The 15,285-nt window shown below is 48.3% G+C and overlaps 1 protein-coding gene across 1 annotated transcript; it reads left to right on the forward strand.

The window, feature by feature from the left end:
- Window positions 1–274: 274 nt before the first annotated feature.
- On the forward strand, window positions 275–6,892 carry LOC111151902 (WD repeat-containing protein 91-like). The gene is made up of 6 exons (XM_022510117.1): window positions 275–407; window positions 1,587–1,766; window positions 2,327–2,534; window positions 4,123–4,205; window positions 5,145–5,275; window positions 6,607–6,892. Exons 1-6 carry the CDS (start codon window positions 285–287, stop codon window positions 6,890–6,892), a joined length of 1,011 nt encoding a protein of 336 aa, XP_022365825.1. The 5' UTR covers window positions 275–284.
- The last annotated feature ends 8,393 nt before the right edge of the window (window positions 6,893–15,285 follow it).

Below are 15,285 nucleotides of genomic sequence, written 5' to 3' on the forward strand. Positions count from 1 at the left end.
AATAAGTCAGATCACAAAGCCGGCGCCAGGGACGCCTGGAAAGCCAGGCGAGCAAAGGGTAGTTCAGTCGCTCCTCCCGGAGGCTGATGCTGACGGAAGTGGCTGGGCAGGGCTAGGGGCGGGACCGGGGCGGGGCCACAGGCGCGCGGCGCGCGTTGCGTGCGGGCTGCTAGGCGGGCCGCGGCGTGACGTGCTTGGCGCCGGCGGCCGGCTCCGCCCCGCGCGGCGAGACCCCGCCTCTCCGCCTCTTGCCTGCCGCGGCCGCTCACGGCGCTCGCGCAGCGATGGCGGAGGCTGTGGAGCGCACTGACGAGCTGGTCCGGGAGTATCTGCTCTTCCGCGGCTTTACGCACACGCTGAGGCAGCTGGACGCCGAGATCAAGGCGGACAAGGAGAAAGGGTTCCGGGTGAGGGGCCGGCGGGTGCGGCGCGGGCAGAGGCGGCCCCGAGGGAGACTGGAGCGGGCTCCCCCCAAGCTCTGCCCTCCGGGGCGGGAGCCGCGCTGTCAGTGCGCCCGGGGGGACCGTCTGCATCAGCGCGTCTGGCCCTCCCTTGACACATGAGGAACTGAGGTCCTGAGAGGGGACGAGACTTGCCTGAAGTTGCCCAGCGAGTCAGGAGCATCGCTGAGGCTGGAGCCCAGGTGCCCTGACTCCTGGTCCGGGTGTCTGTCCTCCACGCCAGTCTCCGAGCAGGTGCTGGCCAACTGGCCAGGATGAAGATAAGGGTTTTAGGAGATAAGGTTGGGTAGATAGTTAAGTTTGGGCAACAGAAATATGAAAAAGTTAGCTTCTGATGGCATTGGGAGCAAAGGGGTCTGCAGCCCAAAATGTTAGCTGGGTATCTTTTGGTGTTTGTTTAAAATGGCATTGTGGGGGACTTACTGGCAATTTTGTCTCCGCAGTTGAGGAAGACCTTGTACATTTTAGAACGTTATATTTCCCCTGCTCAGACATGATTTTCTGTTTAGAGGTTCTTGGAATGTGTATGTGTGTGATTCGTGTGCTTGCTGAGTCTAACTGGTGTTGACAGGTGAACTGAGAGAGAGGCAATACTGTGTCCTCCGGTGTGATTTCTCACATGGAGGTGACTTCTTTGGTTGACAGTCTGATAAGCTACCAGGATTTGGGTCAGTCAGTGCATCTCTTCCTGAGTCTAGGACTCCTGGAATGGTGGAGCTGGGAGAGGGATGATGGAGGTTGTCTCTCTGGTTTTTTGTTTTCAAATCTTAGGCCACTGAGACCAAAGAGTTGAAGTAACATTTTCAAGTTGGTTGCATAAGCCAGACACACTGATCCAAGACCTAGACTCAGGTTCTCCTGCTTTGTGCTTTTACGCTTGACATTTCCATGCTTGCTACAGGGTCAAACCACATTTCTAACGTCAGAAAATAACTCAAAAGCTATTATATTACAATGTTTTGTACATTTTATAGATGGCTAATTAAAAAACAAAACAAAACAAACAAAAAACCCTCTAACATCAGAAGCCACAGCAAGAGGAAAAAGCTGTATTAGCTCTGTGAAGTGATGGGAAAATTCCCTCTTGTCCTTCACCACATTCTCCATCTCATCTTTCTCCACCAGGTGGACAAGATTGTGGACCAGTTGCAGCAGTTAATGCAGGTGTATGACTTGGCTGCCCTTCGGGATTACTGGAGTTACCTGGAACGGCGACTCTTCAGTCGCTTGGAGGATATATATAGACCCACCATCAACAAGCTGAAAACCAGCCTGTTCCGCTTTTATCTTGTCTACACCATCCAGGTGCTTGTTCATTCCGGGATTCCTTGGAGAGAGTTCTTTGACCCTGAAATAGATTTCCTTTTTAATTTCTAGGGAGGACTCTGTGTTCCTGTGGGAAAGAGGGGAACAGTTATAGTGCGAATTATTTTTTACTGTTTTCCTACTTTTTTTCCCTTCTCCTCTGTAGATCAGCTGACCTGTCTTCCTCATTCCTATTTCCTTTCTTGTTTTAAGCACATAAGCCTGGGTGGCGTTTCAAAGAATATAAGTAGCTGGGTTAAAGTTTGAGTAATAAAAATTATAGCTGACCCCGGGGGATAAGTCACTTGGATTGTTTGGAAATCAACTAGGAATCAATTTTTAGGATGGCATTTATCTTCAGGGTTTCAATTTAAACCAGCTTCTTAGAAATTACAAGGAACTTGAGAAAAGTATTATCCTTTATGGCATTTGTAGATTATATTTGGCCACTTTTCTGGTAGGCTGCTATCTAGAGGCTCTCTTTTGTGCAGTAATGACTTATCTTAATTCTGGACTTCTGTCTCGTACCCCTTTCTGCTGCCTCCTCTTTGTCTTGGCAGACAAACAGAAATGACAAAGCTCAAGAGTTCTTTGCAAAGCAGGCCACAGAGCTCCAGAACCAGGCCGAGTGGAAGGATTGGTTTGTCCTGCCCTTCCTGCCATCCCCAGACACCAACCCCACCTTCGCTACCTACTTCTCTCGACAGTGGGCCGATACCTTCATTGTGTCCCTGCACAACTTCCTGAGCGTCCTGTTTCAGTGCATGCATATCCTCCCAGCTGCCTGGGGCTGTGGGCCTGGTCTGCCCAGACAGCGTGATCAGTGGCCGCTGCTCTCGATGCACTGCCCCAGCATCGTTGTCATGTGTTATGTGAGGGGGCTGGACAGACCGTGGTTATTTTTGTCAGCAGGCCAGGAAATCATGAATCTTCATTGTGCCGCTGCTGAAGCAGTAGCTGACATGCACGAGTTGGGACAGTAGTAGCAATGAGGTCCAAGTGCCTGGCCCTGCTGGGAGCCCTCAGATAGGGCTGAGCTGGTGCAGCTGCTGCTCTTTGCAACTGGCCAGCCTGGAGAATACCCTGTCCGTGCGTGCCCTGTGCCCCTCAGGGTGTTACTTGCCTTGTTGAGATCAGGTAGGAGGTCAGAATACTTCTTGGGCTAGAGCTTCCTTCCTGTGTTCGCGTTTGGGTCACTCTCTGACAGCTACCTCCGTGTTTCTCAACTTGCCAGAAAACAGAGCGGCTCTCAGAATGTGTGTATGGATAGTTAAGAGAGGGAGAATGTAAATAAATTGTAGCCCACCGGGTTTACCATTTTGTCGTGGAAAGCCTGCATTCTTGAGGCCCAGGATATCCTCCAGGGCTCATGCCCTTTAGGCTGAAATTCTAGAGGAGGAAAAGGGAATCCGGCTTGGAGGTTGCTGCCTGGTGAGTCACTGACAAATTGGGTGTTTATGGGCCCACCCACAGGTGACCCATTTCGGCCTCTGGGAGAGACAGCTGGTGGAGGTAGGAAGGGTGCCCCTTCCTTTTGTGCTGTGGGTCTGAGGGTGAATTCCACTCTTGCCAGGTATAAAAGCCCCTCCTCCTCCTTGTCCCCTATTGCTTTTTATCCTGAGGGCTTTCAGGCTAGACTAGCAGGGGGCTCAGCCCAGTGGTGGTTATGACACGACCATATGGGCCCTCTATGGAAATCGGAAATGTCACTGAAGGTCTTTTCAGTGCAAGACAGTGCCCTGCAAACTAGGTCACACACATTTGAGCTACAGTTCACTTCCCCAGGACCAAGACCCTTTGCCTGCTTTGTGCTCCCCTTGACTGAAGCTGTTTAAGGTGGTGGGAAAGATGGACACCCTGACCTAGAATGATATTCATAGCATGGCACGGGACTGTCCAGTCTGCAGAAAGCGTTCTCCTCAGTCTATACCTTTACTAGGAAGAGGTACAGACTGGGGAGGGGCAAGCCAAGTGGCTGAGGCTTCTGCCCAGATGGTAGACCAGCTGGCCCCTGGGATCGCTTCTCACTGTCTGCCCTGACCTTGCTATGGCCTGCACTGGCTGGGAGGCCCACTGAGTGTGAGCTCTTTGCTGCTGGTGTTTAGGGAGAAAACACTCAGGTTTAGATTTATGTCCTCTTTGTGGGCTGACCAGCCAGATTGGCGTGAGTGTGAGTCTCTGGAGAAAGGCCAGACCCAGCTTCAAGGGAGAGATTCCATACAACTGTGGAGAGCCTGCAGGACTAAGTCTGTCCTCTGCTCCCTGTAACTCGTGTTCAAGGGTTTTGCTGCTGTATCAAGAGTTTGGGAAGGGCTTTTAATCATCGCAGGCAGGCTTTTTCTTTAACTTTGGGCACCAGTTCCCGTAATCCTGAACTTCGATGCGGAATGCCAGAGGACCAACCAGGTTCAAGAAGAAAATGAAGTTCTTCGCCAGAAGGTTTGTTCTAAACACGCTTGCTTCTTGGGAAGAACTTCTGCTTTTTGTATGTGAAATTAGGTAGTGGTGGTGGAGGGCTGATTAAAAATAGGGAAGCACTAATCTCAGATGTAAGTGAGTCACCAGAGAGGCAGTATTGGAGATTTGGGGGGCTGTAATAGTCTCTGGAAACAGAGGTCAGGTTCATATTATAAGTCCCGTGTAAAGCATGAATAACATAGCAATGGTAATGAACTTTGAGAGGAAGAAGACTATGTGCTTTCCTGTGTCTCTTTTGTGCCCCCAGTCCTGTATGTCCACATCTGTGTTGTTTACAGCCCATGTATAGTCATTGTTCTGCTCAGCTCCAGGAGCCTCTAGTTGGGTAAAACGCTGGAGCTGGGGGACCCACATTCGCCTTTATATTTTGTCGGAGGAGCACTTCTCTGCTGTTGAAATTAAGGCAACTGTAGGTCATATTTTCGGAAAAAGGAAGATTATAAGCTGTTTGCATTTTAGGTGCGTGTGTGTATATAATTTTTTTCAGGCATAAGGTCAAAAATGCTGAACTGTGTTTAAAAAAAAAAAAATTATCCATGAGACTTCCAGAGCCTGATTTTGTAGATTTTCCAAAGAGCAAAACAGGACTGGGTGGAGCTGTTTTTCTCCATGAATTCAGGAAGAAGCAAGTCAAATGACGAAAAGAAAGAAAGTGGGATTTGTGTGTCTGACAGTTGTCGGTGTCTCACTTCAGTATAGTCAAGGAACAGCTGCCCCTGGCCTGGTATCTCACTGGGTGGTGAGCAGAGGGTTGGGCTGGTGCCCCGAGGCCCACGAGGCTGGATGTTGGACGGCTGGGTGTTGGAGGAGGCTGGGTGTTGGACGTGCTGTGTCTGCTGCTCCTTAGCAGAGGGAAGATGGGGTGAGGTCACCATCTAACTCGCCCGCACCCCCACTCAGCTTTTCGCCCTGCAAGCCGAAATCCACCGCCTGAAGAAAGAGGAGCTGCAGCCGGAGGAGGAAGAGGCCTTGGTCCAGCACCAGTTGCCTCCTTATGTCTCCCACATGGACCGCCTGGGGGACTCGGAGCTGTGAGTGTGCGCCTGCTTGGGTGGGAGGGGCGGGTGGGCGGTCCCCTCCTCTAATCTGTCCCCTGTCGCCTCACCCTGACCCTCCCCTCCATTCCTGGTGACAGGGAATTGCTGGAGAGCCTCCTTGGCCCTCACTGTTCCCGCCTGAGCTTTCTAAGTAAGCTCCCCTGGCTTTTAAAGCCCTCTAGCCTCTGAACCTGCCCCAAGGGAGGGGCCTGCACACCCAGATGTGCACATCTGGGTAAATAAACACAGACGCTGTCCTAAAGCCTCAGGAAGTGTGCGTGTGTGCGCGCGCGCGTGTGTGTGTGTGTGTGTTGAAAGCAGTGCCTTGCGGATGAAAAGGTTGGATGCAGTGTGTGGTGAAAGCGTGCTCCCACCCGAGGCTTTGGAGAGGTAGGCAGGTGGGTGGCTAGCAGCTAGCTTAGAACACAGCCAGTTAGAGCGGAGGCCCCAGCTGATGAGAACAATGGTAGCCGTTGAAGATACCGGGGCTCACAGTGGTCCCACAGCTAACGACTGGTGAATCAGGATGCAAAGCCAGGCAGGCAGATTCCAGACCTACACGAGGCCAGGTGCTATACTGGGGGAAACTGCGCTGGTGTCTGAGCTAGCCTGGTGCAGTGGAACCCCAGGGCAAGCCAAAAACAGCACATAAAAATTTGTACTTAGGGGTGCCTGGGTGGCTCAGTTGTTAAGCGTCTGCCTGCCGCTCAGGTCATGATCCCAGGGTCCTGGGATTGAGCCCCACATTGGGCTCCCTGCTCCATGAGAAACCTATTCTCCCTCTCCCACTCCCCCTGCTTGTGTTCCCTCTCTCGCTGGGTCTCTTTGTTAAATAAATAAAATCTTTTTTTTAAAAATTGTACTTAATACTCAGTAAAAAGAAACAGGTGCAGTTAATTTTAGGAAGTATTTTATTTAGCCCAGTATGTCCACGATATCGTTTCAGTGTGGGTTGAACAGAAACGAAGGACCCGTGAGCTATTTTGCTCCGTTTTCCTGCTGAGGCTTGAATCCCGAGGAGTGTCGTGCTTCTCCAGCACAGGGCCTGTGGGACTGACGGCGTGCCAGGGGCTCAGTGGCACGAGTGGCTAGGTGGTTATTGGAGCGCATGGCTCTGAACTGTACCTCGGCCCTCAGAGTGCGGCGGGCGTCCCAGTCGTGCCAGAGAGGCTGCAGGCTCCCCTGGGTACAGGAGGCGGTCTCAGGGATAATGCCACCTGAAAGCCGGGCCACGCCCCGGTGCCGTCCAGAGCCCAGGAGGCCTGTGCTTTGGGTCCTCTTGGGTCCCCCTCCAGCCCTGTGACCTTGTGTGTCTGCTGGTCCAGGGCCATGGTGTGCAGCCAGAGGAACACTTCCCTGTCGCAGTCGCCTCGAGTGGGTTTCCTGTCCTCCCTGCTGCCTCAGAGTAAGAAGAGCCCCTCAAGGTTGTCGCCTGCCCAGGGTCCCTCTCAGGCTCCGAGCTCAGCCAGGAAAGAGCCTCTCAGCGGTCAGGTGAGTGCAAGGCCTGCGTTTCTAACTGCCAAGAGGCCCCTGGCTTCCGAGACTGTATTTTCCGACTTTGTTTGTTCTGTTCTTAGGACTGATTTCTCTGGTATGCTGGTGAGATCCTAACTTCACATCTCACTCCCTTTCTTCCTTCCTCCCCACCTCCTTCTCACCGGCAGGCAGTGCCGCAGGGCCAGGCCACAGATAAGAGCAGGATGGAGGCGCTGAGGCAGTGAGGAGGAAATCACCTCGCACAGCCTCTGCCCGCCCGCCCCCCTTCCCCTCTTCCGGCCGCAGCTGCAGGTGGTGTGGGCACAGTGAGATGGGAGGCTGGTGGGTGCTGTGGACCAAGGGTCGGGCCAGGTCTCAGACCCACGTCTAATCTGGAGGGACCTCTCCCCCAGCCCCCTGCCCTCTACACCGCCCGCACTCCTGTGCCAAGCCTGAAAGCTGTGACAGCCCGCAGGGGAGCAGCAGCCTGGCTGTGAGCAGTGCGCTTTGAATCTCTTCCCTTTCCCTCCTAAGCTCCTCTGAACTCGTGAGCACTTGTGACTGGGGTGTGGTGGCTTGAGGGTGAATTCAGGCAATTCTGGAATTTTGAATTTTGGGTGATCTAAAGCAGTGTGTAGAAAAGGAGTAAGTTAGAGTTACTTCTGAATCAGTGCGTTGCTTTTACAAGCTGGGATTTACTGATTCCGCAAAGGCCTCTCGCTATTTTTCACTTTGATAGCCGCTCGCAGGGGAATTTCTTTTATGCTAGTTCATGTCCAAAACAGCCCTGGGTCCCACTGAGGACTTTTCCTGGCAGAGTTGGTCAGAATTCATGGCTTTCAGCAGTGCCTTCCAGAGTGAAAGTTTAACAGACCCACAGTCATGCTTCCTTGCTTGGCCGAGGATCCTTGCTCTTTTAATGTATTTTTATTCGTTACAGATAAAGGCAGTCATCATAATCGCGGCCTTCCTCTCCCGCCACCCTTGGCTCGGGAACCGTTACAAGTGACGCAGCAGTTTGGGGCTGCTCCTTGCAGCGGGGAAGCGGGGCATGTGCCCCGGGACCTGCGGGGCTGTTTTGCTGCTGAAGTGCAGATGCTGAGCAGGGCACTGGGGAGGGAAGAGTGTGGGCTTCAGAGGCAGGTGATGTCCTTTCAGCTGCGGCTCCTTGTTCAGCGTCCTTGCTCAGATGGCTGAAAGTCACCCTGATTTGCTTGAGACGATACAGACACGTCTTGCCTAGGGGGAGACTTCATGGAACTGGCAGACTGTGCATGCCCAGTACACTGTAGCAGCGCTGGTGGTCTTAGCAAGGGCACTGGCCTTCCTGGGTCCCCGCTTCAGCTCGGAGACCCCAGGTCCCAGCCACGCTAAATGACTCTCACCTGGCATTCAGGAGGCCTGCGGCCGTCACAGAGCCATCCTGGTGATGCCCATGGCGGGTTTTCTGAATTCCAGTTCTGTGGAATGTGGCTGAGTAAGTTTTGCCATTTGCTCTGGAGATCCCTGTCATAGTTCAATATTTTCTAAGTGTAATAGATCATGGATGGGGTGCTCGGGCTCTTGAAAAATGCATGAAATTATGAAATTCAATTTCATTGACTTAAAATGAAAGAAAAACCGAGGATGGGTTCTTTGGGGTTAAGTCTGCGGCCTTGTTCTTTATGTGTTCAGGAACTAAGTGTCACATGATGAGATGGGAATGGGATTGGAACTTGTTTGTGTAGTTCATGTTCAAGGGATGAGGGTAAGAATGTCGTTCACAGCAAGCAGTCCTTGCCTCTAAATATATTCCAACAGAACTTGGGTCACTGTATGGTATGTTAACAGAGTGGAGGTAGCTCTCTTTCCATTTCATGGAAAGGGAAATGGGATAATAGATGTCTGTCATCTGAAAAATGGGGTCACTTGCGATTTTATTAATTTGTAGGACTCCACATTGATGTTTCAATTCTGAAAATAACTAGTATATTTGAGGTTCAGGAAATTCAGAACTTTATAGTTGGAGGAAGCTTAAAGATCATTTTGGCCCCCCACTTCTATTTTGTAGAGGAGCACATCCTTTGATTGCCTCCTGTGATGTGGATCTCACTACTTGCTAGTGTGAGGATATTTTCCTGTTAGAAAGCTGTATGTAGAAACCGCTATAATTTTGAGGCACCTGGGTGGCTCAGTGGGTTAAACCTCTGCCTTCGGCTCACGTCATGATCCCAAGGCCCTGGGATCGAGCCCCACATCGGGCTCTCTGCTCAGCAGGGAGCCTGCTTATCCCTCTCTCTCTCTGCCTTCCTCTTTGCCTATTTGTGATCTCTGTCTGTCAAATAAATAATAAAATTAAAAAAAAAAAACGCTGTAATTTTCACTTGCTGATGTTAGCTTTGCCCTTCGAGCTACATAAAATAAGGCTTTTTGTTAGGACGCTTCCTATCTTTCCATGCTGAGTACTCTCTGTTCATTCTTCCCTCTCCCCTCCACTGGTTTCCCTTATGGCATGATTTCTACACCACTCACCATCCTGCTCTCCCTCCTCTGGGGCACCTTCTAATTTTTTAATTCTTCTGTCACAGTTAACCCACCAAATTTGAGTGTATAATTTTGAGATGCTCTCTTACCAATACCAAATGCAGTTAGTTGTATGATTACTTCTTGTGATTTTAATAATACATTGGTTTTAACTTTTTAATGACATTGGCTTTTTAATGAGCCACCTTGCTTTGTTAGTGCCTATGAAGCACAGTCTTTTTTTTCACTTTTGACACAACAGAGCTCTCTTTCTTTATTATTAATGAAGAAACAAAAGAAAAACATAGGCTGTGTTATTACATTAGCAATAAATAAAATAATCAGGCTTTCCTGCTTTAAATATTATTTATATATAACATTGTACATTTCAGTCACATCTGCATTTTGCCCACTTGTGATGGGTCGTCACAACTGCTGGTCATTGCTCCTGAAACGTTCATGCTATCAGACGTGCCGCAATATATGCTGGTGCACTCTGGGTTTTATAGGACTCTTGAGGCAAGACTTAAGAAACAAATGGAAGTGACTCGAAAACCACAGCTCCCAAGCTCCTTTGGGATCTCTGTTAGGATAGTGCCTGAGGGCACCTGCGCTGCCGGTGACCCAGCCTGAACTTGCACTCCATCCTTCCCGCCAGCCTTATGATGCCGCTCCTTTCACTCCCACTCAGGAAGCTATAGGGCTGCCGGTTATTATAGAGATAACCTTTAATTGGCTGCAATGTAAGGAAAGCGAACTGCATTTTTAACTCCTATCAAAGTACTTCATAGTGGGGCTGCTTCCATGGATTTTAACAGGACGGAGGAAGAGGGAGCCCTCTTCCACAACTTTTGTTCTATGATTTTAAGTGTGATGAGGCCCTGTCTTCTGGTAGCTTTGTTTTACGTCAGGCGACACCAGATTGCTGGGACTTGTTTCCTGGCCCATCTGGATGACTGCCCGGGAAACTCTATTCAGGCCACTGAAAATTAACTTTTCTCTCTCTCTAGAAAGAAAGGCAAAGTGAAATGATAAAACAAAGGTTAAAATATTTGTCCTGAACTGTAGGAGACAGGTAGATTACAGTAGAGTATGACAATGTAATTTGGGCCATTTGGAATGTTATGTGAATCTGGTAGTTAAGACTTTTATGAGGTTTGCTTTCAAAACTGTGACTTACCAGTATCACCACAGTAAACATTTATTTGAGTATTTGTATTGAGTATTTGTAGCTAGACACAAGTTTACCTTAACCTACTTACTCAAGTGTTCCGTGGAGAGCTGCTTTCATCTGCCTTATCGTTTTTTGTTCTTTTCACTCTTCTTGAGTAATAATGAGATGAGGCTGAAGGAGAAGCTCTCTCTAAGCAGAATCTCATAGGCCACATGGAGGCCCCTGGTTCTCTGGGCATAAACTACCCTCTCATTATCAAGGCAGTTTTTCAGCTCATTGTGGTGCCTTTTGTTAACACCTGTTTGAATTTTCATTTTGGGGGATGGTCCAGCCCTTACCCGAAGACCTACTGGAAACTTCCTTGCCATCTTGACTTGAAGAGAAGCGCTGCCTTTGTCCTTCTTCATGTTGCATTTCCTGTCCTGGCTGGGGAAGTGCTACGAGTGACTTGTGTGTCAGCTAGAGGGATTTCAAGTCCATCCCATGCCTCTCTCTTCCATCAGTACGGGCTCATTGATGGACTTAGCACTGAAAAGGGAAGAGACGCCATCTCTCAGATGTAGCGGATGGGCAGGGGAAGGAGAGCGTGCCACGGAGTGCCTGTCTGCCCTCTGTGGCATTCCCCACCCTCGGGGCCCAGGCTGGATCCCCCTGTGGTCCACGTACTTCCAGGGCATGAATGTAATATTGTATGGATCCTTTTCCCTTTTCTTCTCCAGTGTCCAGTGTAAAGATCTCTTGCTCAGGCTGATAAATCTATCACAACTGCATTGTAGTTGGTCCAGGCTTTTTGAGACTTCCTCACTTGCCTGGATCCCATTATTTTGGAAAATGGCTGTCCACCCAGGAAAGTGATCTTCCTTCTCTTCCCCACTGTGCTCATAGCTGGCTATGGAGTTGCCGTAGCCACATTTAATCCGAAAACATAGCCTCTACTACTGTTGGTTTTTTGTTTGTTTTGTCTTTTCTATTAGAATATGAGAGTTTTTAGAGATGTATCTTGGAATTATTCTTTTTTTTTTTCTTTTAGTCCTCTTTTTCTCTTGGTAAAGTTTTGTCATTTTATCTTTTAAAAAGCTGGCCATTAATTTTATTGCTCATTTATATTGTCCTTTTACTCTCTATTTCATCAACCTTTATTCTGATCTTTATAACTTTGGGCTTCACTTGTTTTTCTTGTTTCTTGAGGAAGTTCATTTGAAATTTTTCCCTTTTCCTGATGGAGGCATTTACCGGTATGAATTTTCCTCTTCGAACTGCACTTGCTGCATCTTACCAGTTTTGGTGTGCTGTGTTTACGTTTTCATTTGTCTCAGGGTATTTTTTGGTTTCTCTTTCTGATTTCTTTTTTTTTTTTTAATAAAGATTTTATTTTATTTTTTTTATTTGACAGAGAGAGAGAGAGAGCACAAGCAGGCAGAGAGGCAGGCAGAGGCAGAGAGAGAAGCAGGCTCCCCACTGAGCAAGGAGCCCGATGCGGGGCGGGTGGAGGGTCGGGGGCACTCCCACCTCCTGGATCCAGCTCAGCACCAGGTCCACTAGCAAAGATCCCTGCATTAATGCCAACCCAGTATGGCCTCCCCTGGTCTGTGCCCCACAGCCCTGACTTTCTGGTCGGAAGGACAGCCTTATGTACTTCTTCCCCATTGCTGGTTTTTATCCACCTCGTGATAAAGGGCAGGGGCCTTAGACTCCACCATTTTTCTTACACTTCAAATGAAATGAGAGAGAGATGGATTGTGTCTTGAGTCTCTACTATGTTCCTAGTCCTTATGGGCAAGCCTATGAAGAGTCTTACCTCCATTTCCTGGATGGGGAAGCCAGATGCAGAGAAGGGCAGTGATTTGCCGAAGGTCCGCACATCTAAGGTTCTTTTGGGTTCTCTGCTCTGCATGCCTTTTGGGGTGATGGTTAGTGAGATGAGTATCAGCTACCTGAGGCCAGAGAGAAATTTACATGATTTGATAAGTTTCAGAACAAAAGACCCACAGCTTTGAACCAAGGTTTGTGGCTAGTGGCTCTTAGGGAGAGATGAGAATCATAGAGGTCAGCAGAAGGGCATACTCTCTGACTCCAGGTAAGGGCTCTCCTTTCTGCTAAAAGAAACCTGGAACACAATCCCAGATGGGCTCTTGCCTACCATCTCCTTGGCACAAGGCCGGACTTTGGCTTCCAGGAGAGCCTCTGGATACAGTAAGCTCCTTCATGGGGTCAGGATTGCTAAGCCAGCGTGGCTCAACACTTTCCGGTAGGAGAGCTGATATAGGATTCCCAAGACATGTCCTAGGATGAGAATTCCCATCCTCCCCTGACCTCCAGAGTAAAACTCCCAAAGGCTCAGAGCCTGTCATCATGACGCAACACCAACTTCCAAGGAACCTCCTTCTGAGATTTCTATTTTAAGGACTTAATGTATATGAAAATGTTTTGCAGTGTAGAAAGACCTGTACAAATACTGATAAAGAAAGTTGAGGCTTGAAACTATAAAATTCCTCAGAGAAGATGTAGGGGGAAACCTTCATAACATTGGCTTTGGCAATGGTTTCATGGATATGATACCAACAGCACAGTAGAGGAAAGCAAAAATAGACAAGTGGGATTAGGTCAAACTAATTTCTGCACAACAGAAGAAACAATCAACAGAGTGAAAAGGCAGCCTACGGAATAGGAGAAAGTATTTTCAAATCTTGTATTTGATAAGGGATTAATAGGGGCTCATACCCAAAGTATGTAAGGAATTCCTATCACCCCATAGTGAGAAAACAAATGACCTTTAGGTCAGTCAGAGAAAGACAAATACCATATGATTTCGCTCATATGTGGAATTTATGAAACAAAACAGAAGATGATCGTAGGGGAAGGGAAAGAAAATAAAATAAAAAACAGAGAGGGGGGCAAACCAGAAAAGACTCTTCACTACAGGGAGCAAACTGAGGGTTGCTGGAGGGAGGGAGTTGGAGGGATGGGGTAACTGGGTGATGGGCATTAAGGGGGGCACGTGATGTAACGAGCACTGGGTGTTGTATGCAACTGATGAATCACTAAATTCTACCCCTGAAACTAATACTACACTACATGTTAACTAAATTGAATTCAAATTTTTAAAAGTGGGCAAAGGACTTAAATAGACATTTCTCTATTTAAGATGTACAAATAAACAACAGATACATTTTAAAAAGTGCTCAACATCACTAAACCTCAGGGAAATGCAAATCAAAAGCACAAAGAACTATTATTTCATGTTGATTAGGATGGCTGTTATATATTAAAAAAAAAAGTTTGACAGGGATGTAGAGAATTTGGAATCCGTGCACTGTTCGTGGAAATGTAAAATGGTTCAACTACTGTGAAAAACAGTAGGGAGTTTCCTCAAAAAATTAAAAGTAGAACTAACTCCCCTATGATCCAGAATCGCCACTTCTATGTATTTTATCCAAAAGAACTGAGAGCAGGATCTTAAAGTGATGTCTGCCTCCTGTGTTCATTTACCATTATTCACAATAGCCAAGAGGTAGAAACAACCTTGATGTCTATTGGCAGAAAAATGGATAAAGAAAATGTGATCTTGTGGTGCCTGGGTGACTATCAGTTAAGTCTCTGCCTTCGGCTCAGGTCATGATCCCAGGGTCCTGGGATGGAGCCCTGCATTGGGCTCCCTGTTCAGTAGGAAGTCTGCTTCTTCCTCTCCCCCAGCTCATGCTCTTTCTCACTCTCTTTCACTCTCTCTCATATAAATAAATAAAATCTTTAAAAAAGAGAGAGAGTGTGTATGTTACAGAGAAAAATAGGGAGTACAGGGGAGGGGGCCCATTTTAAATAGTGTGGTCAGAGAAGAGCCCTCAGAAAAGAGATTTGAGCCAAAACTTGAAGGAGGCCAAGGAACAAGCTGTGTGTTTATCAGCGGGGAGAGTGTTCTGGGCAGAGGGCATAGTGTGTGCAAAGGTCTTGGAGCAGACTGTTCTGAGTGCAAATCAAGGTGTCCCTGTGGCTGACAACAGAGTGAGGGAGTGAGACATGGGGTCAGAGAGGTAAAGGACAGGGGTGAAGGGTTTTCACGCTGCACAGTATTCCATGTGCTGGACAACAATGAAGGACAGGTGAATTCCTATGGAAGTGAAGAAATATTTTGCAATGTGTATTAGGGTTCTTCAGAGAACTAAAGTATCTATGGACATTCATTCATACATATGTGTATATACTCATATGTACCCGTGGGCGGCAGAGGGGCTGCCCCAGTCAGCATAGTAGATAGAAGCAAGATTGCAAAGGTCAGGGAGCTGTTTTTTAGGAAGTGTGGAGATAGGGTTGGAATTCCTTCATGCAGGCTTCCCCTGTCTGTGAAGGCGGTATTACTTATTAACCTGGGAGTCTTGGATTGTCCCAGCAGTGAAAGTAAATGATTTTATAGACTCATAAACCTATGGATTCCTGCTCCTGGCAGTCTAAGGCCATTATTGGTTGTTTACTGCCCTTGTAAATGGGACTTGGCTGCCTTCTGGGGTGGAAGATGGAGGCGTGGCTGGGGTGGGAGGGCAGGTTCTCACTCTGATCTGAGCTACTCCTCGGGGGGCGGGGGGGGGGATATGATCACAGTGGTCTGAGAAAGGTGGTTCATTTTCAGTCTCTGGGGCTCATTATCACTAGAAAGACAGACCACGGTTCCCAGCAGGTGCCTTATACCAGAGGGAGGCCCATGGCCTGGAAAAGCTGGGAGGACCTCAGGGTCTTTCTGATCTGAGATCTTTATTACAGATGAGGAAGGCAAGCCAGAGAAATGTCACAACTTGATTATCAGAGTTCAGGTATGAGGTCCTCTATTTTGTTCCAAAGATTGAATTGTATAAGCACAGAA

The sequence above is a fragment of the Enhydra lutris genome, unplaced genomic scaffold (assembly GCF_002288905.1).
Source record: "Enhydra lutris kenyoni isolate GAN:26980312 unplaced genomic scaffold, ASM228890v2 scaffoldscaffold27, whole genome shotgun sequence".
Taxonomy (NCBI): Eukaryota; Metazoa; Chordata; class Mammalia; order Carnivora; family Mustelidae; genus Enhydra; species Enhydra lutris.

Bases quoted from the DNA above. Each gene is read 5' to 3' on its own strand.
- LOC111151902 (XM_022510117.1), top strand. From the start codon at position 285: ATGGCGGAGGCTGTGGAGCGCACTGACGAGCTGGTCCGGGAGTATCTG. The intron at 408-1,586 runs GTGAGGGGCCGG...TTTCTCCACCAG, and splicing joins ACAAGGAGAAAGGGTTCCGG to GTGGACAAGATTGTGGACCA. The intron at 5,276-6,606 runs GTGAGTGTGCGC...CTGCTGGTCCAG, and splicing joins CGCCTGGGGGACTCGGAGCT to GGCCATGGTGTGCAGCCAGA.